The 17,110-nt window shown below is 43.6% G+C and overlaps 1 protein-coding gene across 2 annotated transcripts in view; it reads right to left on the bottom strand.

Annotated features, from left to right (window-relative positions):
* Positions 1-16,591, bottom strand: part of LOC117352670 (B-cell differentiation antigen CD72-like) — a 49,900-nt gene extending 33,309 nt beyond the window's left edge. For both annotated transcript variants that reach the window (XR_004537755.1, XM_033929248.1), the window contains exons 1-5: positions 16,472-16,591; positions 16,262-16,399; positions 14,920-15,012; positions 8,161-8,512; positions 2,357-2,408 (exon numbers count right to left, since the gene is read on the bottom strand). Coding sequence is in view for 1 of the 2 variants with exons in the window: in XM_033929248.1 (XP_033785139.1) it covers positions 2,366-2,408; positions 8,161-8,512; positions 14,920-15,012; positions 16,262-16,399; positions 16,472-16,556 (711 nt within the window). In the remaining variant the exon portion in view is untranslated. The remainder of the gene's footprint in view (positions 1-2,356; positions 2,409-8,160; positions 8,513-14,919; positions 15,013-16,261; positions 16,400-16,471) is intronic.
* Between the last annotated feature and the right edge of the window lie 519 nt (positions 16,592-17,110).

Below are 17,110 nucleotides of genomic sequence, written 5' to 3'. Positions count from 1 at the left end.
TGATGGATAATTTACAATCTCTATGGGTCAAAATTCCAGGAACAAATGGCCTGGAAACGAAGATCGGCATCTACTATCGACCCACAGGACAGTCCAAAGAAATTGACGGAGAAATGACAGACGAGATTAAACACAACTGCAAGGGAGGCAACACAGTTATCATGGGTGACTTCAACTATATGGGAATAGACTGGAACCTAGGCACCTCCGGCTGTGTTAGGGAGACCAAGTTCTTGGATGCTGTAAGCGATTGCTTCCTAGAACAACTTGTCAAGGAAAATATGAGAGGAAATGCAATTCTGGATTTAATTCTAAATGGCCTGCGAGGACCGGCACAAGATGTAGAAGTAGAAGGGACGCTGGGAAGCAGCGATCACAATATGATCTGCTTTGATCTAGACCCAGGGGAGAAACATCGATCCAAAACGACAACCACGGCACTGAACTTCCGAAAAGGGAATTACGAAGGGATGAGACTCATGGTAGGGAAGAAGATTAAGAAGAGGATAAACACTGTAAAAATGCTAGAGCAAGCTTGGTCCCTTTTTAAGGACACAGTCACCGAGGCGCAAAATCTATATATATACTGCGTATCAACAAGGGATTTAAAAGGAAAAAGCACAAAGAACCAGCACGGCTCATTGTAGAGGTGAAGGAAGCGATCAGAGACAAGAAAACTTCATTTATGAAATGGAAAGGTCAAAAACGGACGAAAACTGGAACAAGCACAAACAACATCAACGCAGGTGCCATAAGGTGGTAAAAGGGGCCAAAAGAGACGAGGAAAAAATAGCCAAGGAGGCGAAGAACTTCAAGCCGTTCTTTCAATATATTAAGGGGAAACGACCTGCGTAGGAAGTGGTGGGACCATTGGATGACCATGGAATAAAGGGAGCGCTAAAAGAGGACAAAGCAATTGCCGACAAACTGAACACATTTTTTGCTTCTCTATTTAATGAAGATGTACACAGGATACCGGAACCCATCAGGCTATATGCTGGAAATGAAGACGGAAAGCTGACAGGATTGACGGTCAGTCTAAAGGAGGTGTTTAGGCAGATTGATAGGCTTAAGAGCGATAAATCCCCGGGACCGGATGGCATCCATCCAAGGGTCATCAAGGAACTGAAAGGGACCATAGCTGAACTACTTCAACTAATAGCCAATCTGTCGATCAAATTGGGAAAGATTCCGGAAGACTGGAAGGTGGCGAATGTTACGCCGGTCTTCAAGAAAGGTTCGAGGGGAGATCCGGGAAACTAAAGACCTGTGAGTCTGACCTCGGTAACGGGAAAGATGTTAGAGTCACTGATAAAGGATAGCATCATTGATCACCTTGACGGACACGGGCTGATGAGGCCCAGTCAGCAGGTTTTTAACAAAGGCACATCGTGTTTGACGAACTTGCTGCACTTCTTTGAGGGAGTAAACACACAGATAGACAAGGGCGATCTGGTGGGCATTGTATATCTGAATTTTCAGAAGGCATCCTCACCTGGAGTATTGCGTCCAGCACTTGTCACCGTAAATGAAGAAGGACACGGTACTACTCAAAAGGGTCCAGAGAAGAGCGACTAAGATGGTTAAGGGGTTGGAGGAGCTGCCGTACAGCGAAAGATTAGAGAAACTGGGCCTCTTCTCCCTCGAACAGAGGAGATTGAGAGGGGACATGATAGAAACATTCAAGGTACTGAAGGGGGATAGACTTAGTAGATAAAGACAGATTGTTCACCCTCTCCAAGGTAGGGAGAACGAGAGGGCACTCTCTAAAGTTGAAAGGGGAATGTAAGGAAGATCTTCTTCACCCAGAGAGTGGTAGAAAGCTGAACGCTCTTCTGGAGGCTGTTATAGGGGAAAACACCCTCCAGGGATTCAAGACAAAGTTAGACAAGTTCCTGCTGAACCAGAACGTGAGCTGGTAGGGATAGTCTCGGTTAGGGTGCTGGTCTTTGACCAGAGGGCCACCGCATGAGCGGACTGCTGGGCATGATGGACCACTGGTCTGACCCAGCAGCGACAATTCTTATGTTCTTATGTTAAGAACGTGGGTAACTTACAGTATTCTGTAAAGTGAATGCTCAGGTGCAACCTGGCACATGCCCTGCCATGCACTGCCCATGTCAACACCCCTTCCCCTCCCCCCTTATGATTAGAGTTTAGGGGGAGCATCGACATTTATGTATGCAACAGATACAGATAAGTGTCATCGTCCCGTTATAAAATCCAACCCGCACTCTTACGTCTATATCTTTGTCGTTGTTAAAATTATCTGACAATCTGAAGCACTTTTTTTTCTTAATGCCTCTGAACCCAGACATATGTGACACTCAGTATAAGCTTAAGATGGTGGACTTACCTAAATCTCTCATGGAACACATTTACAAGCGCCAAACCAACTTATCATTTTACTACGGAAAGAAAAACACATTTATGTGTCAATTATTTTTATTAAATATTATGCCGTATACAGCAGAGGCAAAATAAACCTTTGGTAATAAAAGAGAATCATTAAAAGTTAGGTTTGACAGTGAAAGAAAAACATTTAAAAACAGGACATTGTCACTAAATTCACCAACATAAGGAAGTGTTAGGGAGAGGAGGAGATAGTGGATGCTCTAGATGGGCCATTTGGCCTTTATCTGCAACCATGTTTCTATTTCTATAACCATAAAGCTCTATGACCTCACAATGTATGTGGAAAGCCTTAGTCTATAGGAAGAGGAGATGCAAATGTTAAGAGCCTTAGCCAATCGGGAGAGGAGGAGATAGTGGATGCTGTGGATGGGCCATTTGGCCTTTATCTGCCATCATGTTTCTATTTCTATAACCATAAAGCTCTATGACCTCACAATGCAGGTGTAAAGAGCCTTAGCCTATAGGAAGAGGAGATGCAAATGTTAAGAGCCTTAGCCAATCGGGAGAGGAGGAGATAGTGGATGCTGTGGATGGGCCATTTGGCCTTTATCTGCCATCATGTTTCTATTTCTATAACCATAAAACTCTATGACCTCACAATGCAGGTGTAAAGAGCCTTAGCCTATAGGAAGAGGAGATGCAAATGTTAAGAGCCTTAGCCAATCGGGAGAGGAGGAGATAGTGGATGCTGTGGATGGGCCATTTGGCCTTTATCTGCCATCATGTTTCTATTTCTATAACCATAAAACTCTATGACCTCACAATGCAGGTGTAAAGAGCCTTAGCCTATAGGAAGAGGAGATGCAAATGTTAGGAGCCTTAGCCAATATGGAGAGGAGGAGATAGTGGATGCTGCGGATGGGCCATTTGCTCTTTATCTGCCATCATGTTCTATGTTTCTATGACCTCATAATGCAGGTGTAAAGAGCCTTAGCCTATAGGAAGAGGAGATGCAAATGTTAAGAGCCTTAGCCAATAGGGAGAGGAGGAGATAGTGGATGCTCTGGATGGGCCATTTGGCCTTTATCTGCCATCATGTTTCTATAACCATAAAGCTCTATGACCTCACAATGCAGGTGTAAAGAGCCTTAGCCTATAGGAAGAGGAGATGCAAATGTTAAGAGCCTTAGCCAATAGGGAGAGGAGGAGATAGTGGATGCTCTGGATGGGCCATTTGGCCTTTATCTGCCATCATGTTCCTATAACCATAAAGTTCTATGACCTCACAATGCAGGTGTAAAGAGCCTTAGCCAATAGGAAGAAGAGATGCAAATATTAAGAGCCTTAGCCAATAGGGAGAGGAGGAGATAGTGGATGCTGCGGATGGGCCATTTGGCCTTTATCTGCCCTCGTGTTTCTATGAAAAGAAAGCTCTATGACTTCACAATGCAGGTGTAAAGAGCCTTAGCCTATAGGAAGAGGAGATGCAAATGTTAAGAGCCTTAGCCAATATGGGGAGGAACCAGCAGCCTGTTCCCACGGTGGCCAATCCAGGTCACCAGTACCCAGCCAAAACCCAAAGAATAGCAACATTCCATGCTACCGATCCAGGCAGAGGCTTCCCCCATGTCTTATATCCCAAAGATAACATATTCCAGGTAATAAATTTAAAATAAAACACTTTTTTCTAGCTTTGTTGTCTGGACATTTTATTTTTCTCTCTTCTGCTTTCCTGTGTCTTCTGATTATTCCCTTTCCAGTGGCTGCTGTCCATATGTCTTTCCTCCTCTCCTGTCTTCTTTCATTCCCTCACTACACCTGTCTTTAATATATTATCTTTCCTTGTTTGCTCTTCTCTTTTTTCTGTTCTACATTTCCATCCACTCAAATGTCACCCGTTCCTTCCTTTTACTTTTCAGCTACCAACCAACATCCTATCTCCATTTCTCATGCTGTAGTTCTCCCATTTCCCATCTCACACCTTCCCCAGTCTCTTATAACCATCTATCTTTCATCTACTCCTCATTACCACATTTCTACTTCTGTACTCACTCTCCTCCTCTCATTCATCTCCTTCCCACCTCCACCCCTTGATCTTTCCCACATGATTCCACAATTTCCAGTATATCCCCTCCCTCCATTCTTGTAGCTCAGCATCTCCTCTCCCTCTCTCTCTCTCTCATGGCCTGACATCTCCCTGCCCTTTTTCCTTCACTATCTTCCTATCCCATCTCTCTTCCCTCCTGTCCTTCCCCCTATGATCCATCATCACACCTCCTCTTTCTTCCCTCCCCCTCATGGTCCAACATTGCTCCTGCTGTTCTTTCCAGCCCCCCTCCCTCCCTCATTCTCCCCATGGTATGGCTTCTTCTCTTGCCAACCTGGAAGCTTTCTATCTACACAACATCAGACCATGCAGAAAGGGAAAGATACGCCAGACAGTGGGGAGGTGGAAAGAAGAGAAACAGGAGATGGGAGAGAAAAAAAATGCATCTACCACCTGCTGGAAGGGGGGTAGAGGAGGAATGTGTTGACCCCCACAGTCCACACCCTGCTCTAAATATGAGAGCTGTCTAAGCTCTTGTAATCCCTTCCTCCCATTGTCCATCATACATCTCTCCCTCTCTCTCTCCCACCCTTTCAAAATTTGTCTTTCTAGTCCCTCCCCACCCCCACCTCTGGCCTGTGTTTTCCCATCTCGCTTATCCCTCCCCACCCATGGGGTAACTTAAAATAGCTCCAGGAGGCCCAGACGCCAGAAGGCCCAGACATTTCTTTCCCTTCAGTCCATCACCCTCACTTCCACTCACCTTCCCAATCTTCTTTCAACTAGAGGGTCCCCGACATGGTAGCCATTCTCACAAGGTGCCAGTGGCTGCCCTAAAGCTTTCCCTCTGCCGCAATCTGCTGCCTCTGACACAACTTCCTGTTTCCAGCAGGGAAGATTGCGGCAGAGCGAAAGCTTTGGGGCAGCCACAGGTAGCTTGTGAGAATGGCTGCCACGTCAGAGCCCCTCTGAAAAGCAACATTTAGATGTGGAAAGAATATCAGGAAGGTGCGGGGAAGCGAGGGAGATGGACATAAATTCAGACCGTGGGGCCTCCTGTTGCTGTGGGGCCCAAGGCAGCTGCCCTGTTTGTCATCCCCTAATGTTGGCTCTGTATCCAGATAGTACCAGGGTGAAGCATTATCCAGATAAAGCCACCGAATCAGTGCTTGGCCCAGGTTATCAGCATTAATTCGGATAACAGGTGCTAATCCGGAGAAATTATTTTAAATATTTGACAGAAAGGAGACAAGTTTTTAAATATGAAAACACAGTTGTCCTCAATAGATTTAATTGTATTACTATTACATACTACACTTTGGGATGGATTCTGGAAACAGCACCCACATTGGCGCCTGTCTACAAAAACAGTGCCATCCACATGTCAATCACGGAGAGGCACCACTTCCATAACCACGACTACTGTCATATATAGGTGCCAGTAACGTAGGCCACGGTTTTGAAGGCACCTATGTTTGACACGAATCTCATCTACAGAGGCGCCTAGCGTCACTCATGGTCATTTCCAGTCAAAACCACACTTACTTTGACCATAGGCACTATTAGTTGCCTCCGTAGATGTTATTCCAGTGCTCTTTTTGTAGGCAAAGTTATAATTGGTTTTAGACAACAGTCAATTATCTCACAGATAAAGCCAATTAAACCAATTAAGTTAGGCGGCAGTAGGACACCTTCTGCCACCTAACTTATAGCGCCATTACCAGAATCAGCCCCTTTGTACCTTTTTTGTTCAGTTTAGGCAGATTTCATAGAAGATGGATGTCAAATCCAACATTCGCATTACTGCTTGTTCCATAGACTTCAATGGAGATGAATGAGATAAACCCACAAATGACTCCGAGTATGAGGACCAACCAAAACAACATTCAGGGACAAATTCTAGCCTACATCAAAATTTTTGGCGTGCACATTGGTAATGTAGAATTCCTGCCCCTAGCCCCTTAGCAAGCCAGCAGACCTATGCAGTGCTAGGAGCAGGAATTCTATGTTACTAATATGCACGCCAAAAATTTTGACAGTCCCTGCTCCAATGGACATGAATTGAGGCCCTGGGGTGATAGACTTGGGAGTAATGTGAGGAAATTCTTTTTCACAGGGAAGGTGGTTGATGTATGGAATGGCCTCCTGAAATGTTGACCACATTCAAAACTATATGGGATAAATCCAGAGAATCCCAACTTAGAAAATGGAGGGTATAAAAACCAGAACTTGCTTGACGAACTTGCTGCACTTCTTCAAGGGAGTAAATGGACAGATAGACAAGGGTGACCTGGTTGACATTGTATATCTAGACTTTCAGAAGGCGTTCGACAAGGTACCATATGAACGTCTACTTTGAAAAATTGCGAGCCATGGAATTGAGAGTGATATACTCATATGGATTAAAAACTGGTTGGCGGATAGGAGACAGAGAGTGGGGATAAATGGACCATATTCGGACTGGAAAAGCATCACGAGTAGAGTGCTGCAGGGTTCGGTGCTCGGGCCTGTGCTCTTCAACATATTTATAAATGATCTAGAAATTGGCACGACGAGTGAAGTGATTAAATATGCGGATGATACAAAGTTATTCAGAGTAGTGAGGGCACAGAAGGATTGTGAAGACCTACAATGAGACATAAACACACTGGAGGAATGGGCCGCGAAAAGGCAAATGAGGTTCAATGTGGATAAGTGTAAGGTGATGCATGTTAGTAACAAAAATCGTATGCACAAATACAGGATGTCCAGTGCTATACTCGGAGAGAGCCCCCAGGAAAGAGACTTGGGAGTACTTGTAGACAAGTCAGTGAAACTGTCTGCGCAATGTATGGCGGCAGCAGAAAGGGCAAACAATGCTAGGAATGATTAAGAAGGGGATCACAAACTGATCTGAAAAGGTTATCATGCCATTAAACTGGGCCATGGTACGCTCCCATCTGGAATACTGTGTTCAACACTGGTCGCCGTACATGAAAAAGGACATAATACTACTCAAAATGGTCCAGAGAAGAGCAACAAAAATGGTTAAGAGACTGGAGGAGTTGCCATACATTGAGAAGCTAAAGAAACTGGGCCTCTTCTCCCTTGAAAAGAGGAGACTGAGAGGGGACATGATTGAAACATTCAAGATATTGAAGGGAGTAGACTTAGTAGAGAAAGACAGATTGTTTATCCTCTCCAAGGTGGAAAGAACCAGAGGTCACTTGCTAAAGTTAAAAATGAATAGATTCCGTACAAATGTAAGGAAGTTCTTCTTCACCCAGAGAGTGGTAGAAAACTGGAACGCTCTTCTGAAGGCTGTTATAGGGGAAAACACCCTTCAGGGATTCAAGAAAAGGTTGGATAAGTTCCTGCTGGAACAGAATATATGCAGATAAGGCTAGACTAGAATAGGGCAATGGTCTTTGACCTAAGGGCTGCCACATGAGCGGACTGCTGGGCACGATGACCCAGCAGCGGCAAGTCTTATATGACTGTTGGGTAGCCTGGAAGGACCATTCAGGTCTTTATTTGCTGTCATCTACTATGCTACAAGAAATTATACAAAGATGCTCTAGAGCCTTTTTAAGACGGGACCTCTGAAGTGCCAAAGGTTCAAGTACAATAATGAAATATATAGTATCACATGTGAAAAATCTCTACAACTACTCTTAATTTATCCCATTTTTATGTCCATCTTAGAATTAACATGTGATATCCTCACTGATGCAACACGCCCACATTTTCTGACTTGTCTTTTTAAAAGTGAACATTACCTGCATGCATTCAACACACACGTCTTTGTTTGATTCCATCTTACAACAGCAGCTCTTAGATCGGATTCTGTTTTCTGCCATTTTTCCCTCTCGCTTTCATAGTTTTTCAGCCTTTGTCCCATAGTCTCCAGGGATTTGGTTTTGTCGTTTAACTCTTCCTGCACTGTTTTTTGTGCACTTCTGGCTTGCTGTAATTGCAGCTCCGTTTCCTTCAGTTTCTCCGAGATGTTCACCAGCGTTTCCTCCTGTGTGTTGAGGGTCAGGCTGAAGTTGTTGACCAGGGCCTCATGTTCCTGAGATGACAGCCACAGGCGTTTCGTTGAATTCATCAGATGTTGAGATACCTGCAAGTCTACAAGTCATGGGACATGGTGAGCTCTATATCCAGAGGAATGAGACAGTCAATACAGACAATCTTTTAGTCTTGGTTGTTTGATATTAAAATGCTTCTCCACTCAAATAACTATTGTGAAACTCACTATCCACTTAATATCATGCGCTGTCACGCAAATCTCCAATGCACTCTTACAATACAGTTCTTAGAGATTTAACCAGGATCTCAAGTGCTCACAGCCATAGTATTGAAATAATTTTCAAAATCAATGGCCGATACCGTGAGCTATCATTGATCCCCTTTTTTTATATTATTATTTATGTCTGTATTACGTGCATTTTACTTATCTATTGACTTATTTTAATATTTCTCATAAATTAAGTATAAATATATGAATATAAAAATTTTTTCTTTTTTGCTAATCCATATAGTGTAAATTCACTTAGCTTTTTTGTTTTGTTCTTTCTCTTTATTCTTTTTTTCTTTCGCCTGTCGTTTGTTTCTCCTCAATATTTTATCCTCACTTTTTATTTTATTTTATTTTCCTCCATTTTTCTTCTCTAAGTGAATTTACACTATATGGATTAGCAAAAAAGAAAAAATTTTTATATTCATATATTTATACTTAATTTATGAGAAATATTAAAATAAGCCAATAGATAAGTAAAATGCACGTAATACAGACATAAATAATCATATAAAAAAAGGGGATCAATGATAGCTCACAGTATCGGCCATTGATTTTGAAAATTATTTCAATACTATGGCTGTGAGCACTTGAGATCCTGGTTAAATCTCTAAGAACTGTGTTGTAAGAGTGCATTGGAGATTTGCGTGACAGCGCATGATATTAAGTGGATAGTGATATTAAAATGCAACAAATAAGCAACATCACAAAACTAGGGATTTCTAACGGCTGCAGCTTGGTCTTCCAGGGACAGTGATGGGGAAATGTTATCTCCCTTGAGAGATCATTCCTTAGACAATTCTCCTACCAAGGACATCTTAGGCACAGAACAAGTGGATTATGTCTGGAGGACCTTAGGTCGAGCCACGGGTTGCAAAGTTAGGTTCTAAGTATAACAGTCCAAAAATGATTGCTGCACAGATGTTCCCTCTTCCGTTTTCTCTTTCACTCCTCTCCTCTGCCTTCACTGTGCTCGTCATTGAACAGCCACCCGTGTTCTCAGTATTTTCCAGCACTACCTAGCTGTAGACAAAACAGCACCTTCTTTGCACTATCTACCACCCAATCAGAGTCAGGAACTTAAAATCCATATTTTCTTTGCCAGTCAGGCGTCATATCTATGTTATCAGACTGTTCTGCAAGAGGCGTGACCACATCACACCCTTCCTGCACAAAACTGCACCTTCCAGAGCTAAATTTAAAACTCTGATTTTCAAGGTGTTCAGACAAAATGGGCCAGAATACTTAAAGAACAAGCTAGCCTTTTATGCACCATTGAGACCTCTGAGGTCCTGCAAAGGAGCATCGCTATCTGTACCCTCAACAAAAGAAACTGTGCAATGTGATACTCGCCAGCCCCGCCCCATTTCGCCTCTGGCTCCGCCCAATTCATTCCCCCAGCCACGCTCCCACATAAACCTCCCTGAGCTTGAAGCTCGCACGTGGAAGCCTTTGCGCATGCACGGACTTTGACACAATGTGGTCACACACATGCACACGTGAGTATGACATCATCACAGTGATAAAAACATGAGAACATAAGAATAGCGTTACTGAGTCAGACCAACGATCCAGCTGTTTGGTTGAAATAGCCATATACACAGGATACCTACCTACCTCCTAATACTTCTATATAGTCCTCAGTTCTTAGTTCTATTTCAGGGGAGACCAGAGAAAGAAATCTCACACAAGGGTGGTTTACAAATAGTCAAAGCTTTGAGGAGAATTTGCTTACTAAAATTGGTAAGCTCACAGTCAAGAGTCTCATCATTTTATTGGAAATGATGACAGGAATTAATTCATTATTAAACATACGTAGTTGGTGCATTGTCCAATTACAATCCATCAACAAATTGCAGATTTCAACAATATTCTATTGGTTTCCGTTGAAATCACATGGTCTGCTCTTAATTTTATTTTGTTAGTAATTTCCTTAGCTACAGTGACATGTTATTTGTCTCACCTCTTGTCAGTAATAGAAGGAAGTGGACAACATGCTATTGGTTTACTGAGGTCACGCTGACCGTGCAGACATGTTTTATTCTATTGCAAATACTGTATCTCATTCTTATAAACAGATGTGTTTTTCTCTCTAAACCATCTAAACCAGTGATTCCCAACCCTGTCCTGGAGGACCACTAGGCCATTCGGGTTTTCAGGCTAGCCCTAATGAATATGCATGAGAGAGATTTGCATAAAATGGAAGTGACAGGCATGCAAATCTGCTCCATGCATATTCATTAGGGCTAGCCTGAAAACCCGATTGGCCTGGTGGTCCTCCAGGACAGGGTTGGGAACCACTGATCTAAACAACTACTGGAAGAAAAGCAAATGTGTTAGTGTGACTTTTAGCCCACTTTCATGGAACCATCGTTATGACCCCAACGTCTTGTTCCATACATTAAACCAAAATATTTTGTTCTTTGAAGGAAAAATATGTACTCTGCAAGCTGCTGTTTATACTTTGCTATGTGTGTGAAGGACTTCTATTCTTCAGATACAATTTCCTATATTAGTCTTTAAAGTTTTAACTAAAAGTGTATCTAATAAATATTGGTTACTAGTCTATGTTTAAGCCCGTTACATTAACGGGTGCTAGAATATGTGTTTGTGTGTCTATATTTATTTATTTCTCTTTCTCTCCTTAGCCTGTTTCTGTATTTCTTTCTTTCTGTCTTTCTTTTTTCTCAGTTGTCCACCACCACCCCTTGCCTGCTCCCCCTGTCCATTCTCCCTTCCTTTTTCTTCCCCTGTGTCCACCACCACCCCTTCACTGGTCCCCTTATCCAGCAGCAGCCCTTCTCCCTTTGTTTTAACTCCCCCCCTGTCCAGCAGCACCTCTTTCCTGCTCCCCCTGTCCAGCAGGAGGCCTCTCTTCCTTTTTCTGCCCCCCCCCTGTCCAGCAGTAGCCTTTGTCCCTTACTTTTAATTCCCCCCTGTCCAGTAGTACTTTTCCCTTCCCTGCTTTCCTGATGAAGAGTATGAAACTCAAGTCGGGGAGCAAGGCATTGCAATAGTATTCATTTATGCACCAGTTTGCACCAGTTTGCACTTTACTTCAACACCGCTGGGGTTCTACGTTTTGACCGCCCCTGCCATCCAGTCAACTTAATGAGATAAGTGACATTTACATTTTTATATAAATGCATTTTTGGCGGGGAGCGGGATAGGGAAAATGAAGTGGTATGATGGTCCCTATATATACCCCAGTTCGGTGAGATCACTGAATCAAAGAGTAGTTGGTCTGAGCACTTCATATTAAGTTTATTTATAGATTTAATTGAGAGCTGTGATAAATTAGTGATTTGTATTTTTCTCATCACAGAATATAAGTAGTTTTCTCCCTATTAGTTTGTGTAAAACATCCAGGTCATAAGCCTGCCCTAGTCCCACCCAAACTAAGCCTTTAGCGCGCTCCCTTGAGATTTAGACAAACTGTGGATGAAGAGTCTAGAAATCTGTCTAGAAAATAGCGAATTGGAAGGATTTGGTGAGAAAAACCTCCATCTGCTCCTTTCTGCCACTTCTTAGACATTCTTCTTTTTTGAAAATAAGCTCCATAGCCAACCAGACTTTCTTCTACTTCCACAAGGATAAAAGAAAGTAGGGATGTGCATTCATTGGTGACAGTGGAAGCAAAGGTCATTTTTAAGTTTTCTTGCCTTTGCTTCAAAACCATAACAGGTTCATCCCCAATCTATCTGTCTCATCATTTCGACTTTCCAGACACAACTTATAGACGTAGTGCCTACTTGTTCGCTATCCCATCCTTGAAGGGCTGTATCTACAAGAGATTCCTCAATAGAACACTATCATTCCAAGCAGGCAAATGGAATAAATGTTTAACCAACTTTATCTCAAACGCTCTTTCTTACCAACCTTTTAGGAAGTCAATTAAAACTTCTCTCTTTGATAAATTTCTCTGACTCCAAGTCTGCCTTGATGTATTTTTAAAACACTTCCAGATAAATCTGATTAACCTTAACATGCTAATGTAATCTCGAAACTTTTTTCTGTCATATCGCTGTCTGTTTGCAGTCTCTTCCTCTGTAAACCACTCTGAACTGTTTGTGGTATTGCGGGATATCAAAATAAACTTATGATGATTCTTATTACTCTTTGAAACCAGTTGCTGGGCTAGATAGGTCTTTTTAACATATGAGAGGAGTGGTCAAGTTAGGGTTACCAGCCACCTAGGAAACCCCAGACATGTCCTCTTTTTAGAGGACTGTCCGGGTGCCCGAAGGGATTTCCAACACCTGGCTGTTTGTTTGGATTTCGGATGTCCCCTGAGCTCGGGGCCATGTCTGGAGGTCCTCTGCGCATGCGTCAACGCAATGTCATCATATGTATGCGTGCATGTCATCACGTCGATGTTGGTGCATGTGCAGAGGATCTCCAGACCTCGGGGAAACAGGAGGTTCGGCTGGGGGCGGAGCCAGGGCAGTACTAGGAGTCCTCCTTTTTTTACAGTGGAAATCTGGCAACCCTGGGCCAAGTGGTTAGAGCAGCTGTCTCAGTATCCAGAGTCTGTGAGTTTGTGAACTGCTTTGATTGAATGACATAAACATAGAAACATAGAAATAGACGGCAGATAAGGGCCCACGGCCCATCTAGTCTGCCCACCTTAATGTCCCTCCCCTACCTTTGCCCTGTGAATAGATCCCATGTGCCGATCCCATTTGGCCTTAAAATCAGGCACGCTGCTGGCCTCAATCACCTGTAGTGGAAGACTATTCCAGCGATCAACCACTCTTTCAGTGAAAAATAATTTCCTGGTGTCACCTCGTAGTTTCCCGCCCCTGATTTTCAACGGATGCCCTCTTGTTGTCGTGGGACCCTTGAAAAAGAAGATATCTTCCTCCGCCTCGATGCGGCCCGTAAGATACTTGAACGTCTCGATCATGTCCCCCCTCTCTCTGCGCTCCTCGAGCGAGTATAGCTGTAATTTGTCAAGCCGTTTTTCGTATGGTAGATCCTTGAGTCCCGAGACCATCCGGGTGGCCATTCTTTGCACCGACTCCAGTCTCAGCACATCCTTGCGATAATGCGGCCTCCAGAATTGCACACAGTATTCCAGGTGGGGCCTCACCATGGATCTATACAATGGCATAATGACTTCCACCTTACGACTGACGAAACCCCTTCGTATGCAGCCCATGAATTGTCTTGCCTTGGACGAAGCCTGCTCCACTTGATTGGCAGACTTCATGTCCTCACTGACGATTACCCCCAAGTCTCGTTCTGCTACCGTTTTTGCTAGGATCTCGCCATTAAGGGTATAAGACTTGCATGGATTCTGGCTGCCCAGGTGCATAACTTTGCATTTTTTGGCATTGAAGTTGAGTTGCCATGTCCTAGACCAGGGGTGTCAAAGTCCCTCCTCGAGGGCCGGAATCCAGTCGGGTTTTCTGGATTTCCCCAATGAATATGCATTGAAAGCAGTGCATGCAAATAGATCTCATGCAGATTCATTGGGGAAATCCTGAAAACCCGACTGGATTCTGGCCCTCGAGGACCGACTTTGACACCTGTGTCCTAGACCATCGCTCCAGTAGGAGTAGGTCGTGCATCATGTTGTCGGGCACTGAATCTTCGTCTGTTGTGCATTTGCCCACTACATTACTAAGTTTGGCGTCATCAGCGAATAATGTTATTTTACCTCGAAGCCCTTCTGCCAAGTCTCTTATAAAGATGTTGAATAGGATTGGGCCCAAGACTGAGCCCTGTGGTACTCCACTAATCACCTCCGTCATTTTGGAGGGGGTGCCGTTCACTACCACCCTTTGGAGCCTACCTCCAAGCCAGCTCCCAACCCATTTCGTCAATGTGTTACCTAATCCTATAGAACTCATCTTGCTCAGTAACCTGCGGTGTGGTACGCTATCGAATGCTTTGCTAAAATCCAGGTACACGATGTCCAGGGACTCCCCAATATCCAGCTTCCCCGTTACCCAGTCAAAGAAGCTGATCAGGTTGGATTGGTAGGATCTCCCCTTAGTAAATCCATGTTGTCGGGGATCCCGTAGATTCTCCTCATCCAGGATCTTATCTAATTGGTGTTTGATTAGACATAGAAAAAGCAGAATCTCAAGTCCTATTTTTAATAAAAGAAATTTATGAAGAGAACAAAAAAAAAAAAAAGGGATGTTCATAAATAAACCAAAATGAACCAAAAAATGTTCTGTGAACATCCTAAAAAAAAAGGGAAGTTAAAAGGCCTAGGACTGCAACTTACATTTTACACTGAGTGTTATTGTTGAAGACAGCAAAATGAGAGAAGGAATCAGTAGGATGATGGTAACATGTGAAATCCATTTGGTCTTGAGATCTAAAAATATTGAAAAAAAGAGATCATTGTATTGACAGTAAATCCACAGATTCTGTTCCACGGAAGGCCTGACCACGAGCTCACTGCCCCTGCCAGGATACGCTGAGCTGCAGAGCCCTACACCCCCTGACATCCACGGACTTCCCCTGACATCCCGGACCTCTCCCAACATCCCCTGACATCTCTGCCCCTCCTCCCCACCCCAACATTCCTGGGCCCCCTCCCACATCCCCAGATCCCCCTATGCCTTCGGATGAGAAAATGGCAGGAAGGAAGCTGCATCTTCCATCTCTCGAAGGCCATGATTAGCTCAAAATGTGGGGGGATGTTAAAAGTACAAAAGTACAACATTCCAAAATCTCAAAGAGGAAGCAAGATTCCAGAATCCCAAACAGTAACAAAAGATTCCGGAACCCCAGAGAGTAGCAAAATTCCATTTATAATCCTAAAGAATAGCAAGATTCTGGAATCCCAAAGAGTAACAAAAGATTCCGGAACCCCAGAGAGTAGCAAAATTCCATTTAGAATCCTAAAGAATAGCAAGATTCTGGAATCCCAAAGAGTAACAAAAGATTCTGGAACCCCAAGGAGTGGCAACATTCCATACAGAATCTCAAAGAATAGCAAGATTCTGGAATCCCAGTGAGTAACAAGATTCCAGAATCCCAAACAGTAACAAAAGATTCCGGAACCCCAGAGAGTAGTAAAATTCCATTTAGAATCCTAAAGAATAGCAAGATTCTGGAATCCCAAAGAGTAACAAAAGATTCCGGAACCCCAAGGAGTGGCAACATTCCATACAGAATCTCAAAGAATAGCAAGATTCTGGAATCCCAAACATTCCATGCTACTGATCAAGGGCAAGCAGTGGCTTCCCCCCTGTCTTTCTCAATAACAGACTATGGACTTTTCCTCCAGGAAATTGTCCAAACCTTTCTTAAAACCAGCTACGCTATCTGCCCTGAGAGTCTACTGTACATCATTTACGGTATATATAGAACCTGCTACACAGAAAATAATCCCAAAATGATATCTTGACTCGGAAGACAACTAACAGGAAAAGCCCCAAAATGCATTAGCTTCAAACCAGAACTGGATCTCAGCTTCACCCAGGTTCAGATAGTAACATAAGGATTTATAAGTCAGATCTGTGTCTCTCTAGAGTATTAAAATGCCAAAACACTTCTGCTGTGTGACAAATTATAGTCGCACACAGAGCACCAGAATCCTAACAAAGAACTAAACTCACCTGTCTTTTGCTCATTCGTATCCCTTTGAGCGGGTTCAGGGCTGACTGTTTCCTCTGGAATTTGAGGGATTTGTATGTTTTCATATGTGACATCTCCATCGCCCTCTTCACCCACCTCCGAGGAAGCAGCGGTGGAACCTGGAAGACAGCAGTGCCCGTGTTAGAAGCATCTATCCATTACCCTAAGTGTAGGGTCAAAGGATCTTTTACCTTCTCTGTTAGACCTGGGGGGCTTCTTTCGACTTAGAGACTTCTTCAAGAATTTCAGGTCGGCATAAATCACTGCCCTGGCCATAATAGACCTAAATCCAGATATAACCGGCCTGCAGCACTGCCTTGTACCCACTGTGGGAATTTCGGTCGTCTGAAAAGCAGTAAACGCCTGGTGTCACAAGGATATTAGCATAAAGAAATGAAATAAACAGGAAACAGGCTCATAAATCTTTAAACCACATTAACGTAGGGCTGTTAGAGTCTCAGGAAGGTGAAAGGAAACTGAACCCATGGCACACCTAAGTTACCTAGTCTTTGTGAAAGGCTGTAATTTGCAGGCTGGGGGGGGGGGGGTCCTATTAAATCATTGTCAAGCCAAGACGGTAGCTAAGTGGCTGGGTTGTAACATAGTAACATAGTAGATGACGGCAGATAAAGACCCGCATGGTCCATCTAGTCTGCCCAACCTGATTCAATTTAAATTTTTTTTTTTTCTTCTTAGCTATTTCTGGGCAAGAATCCAAAGCTTTACCCGGTACTGTGCTTGGGTTCCACCTGCCGAAATCTCTGTTAAGACTTACTCCAGCCCATCTACACCCTCCCAGACATTGAAGCCCTCCCCTGCCCATCCTCCTC

This window comes from Geotrypetes seraphini, chromosome 1 (genome assembly GCF_902459505.1).
Source record: "Geotrypetes seraphini chromosome 1, aGeoSer1.1, whole genome shotgun sequence".
Taxonomy (NCBI): Eukaryota; Metazoa; Chordata; class Amphibia; order Gymnophiona; family Dermophiidae; genus Geotrypetes; species Geotrypetes seraphini.
The sequence above is the reverse complement of the archived record's forward strand: the minus strand, read 5'-3'. Positions and strand labels throughout refer to the sequence as shown.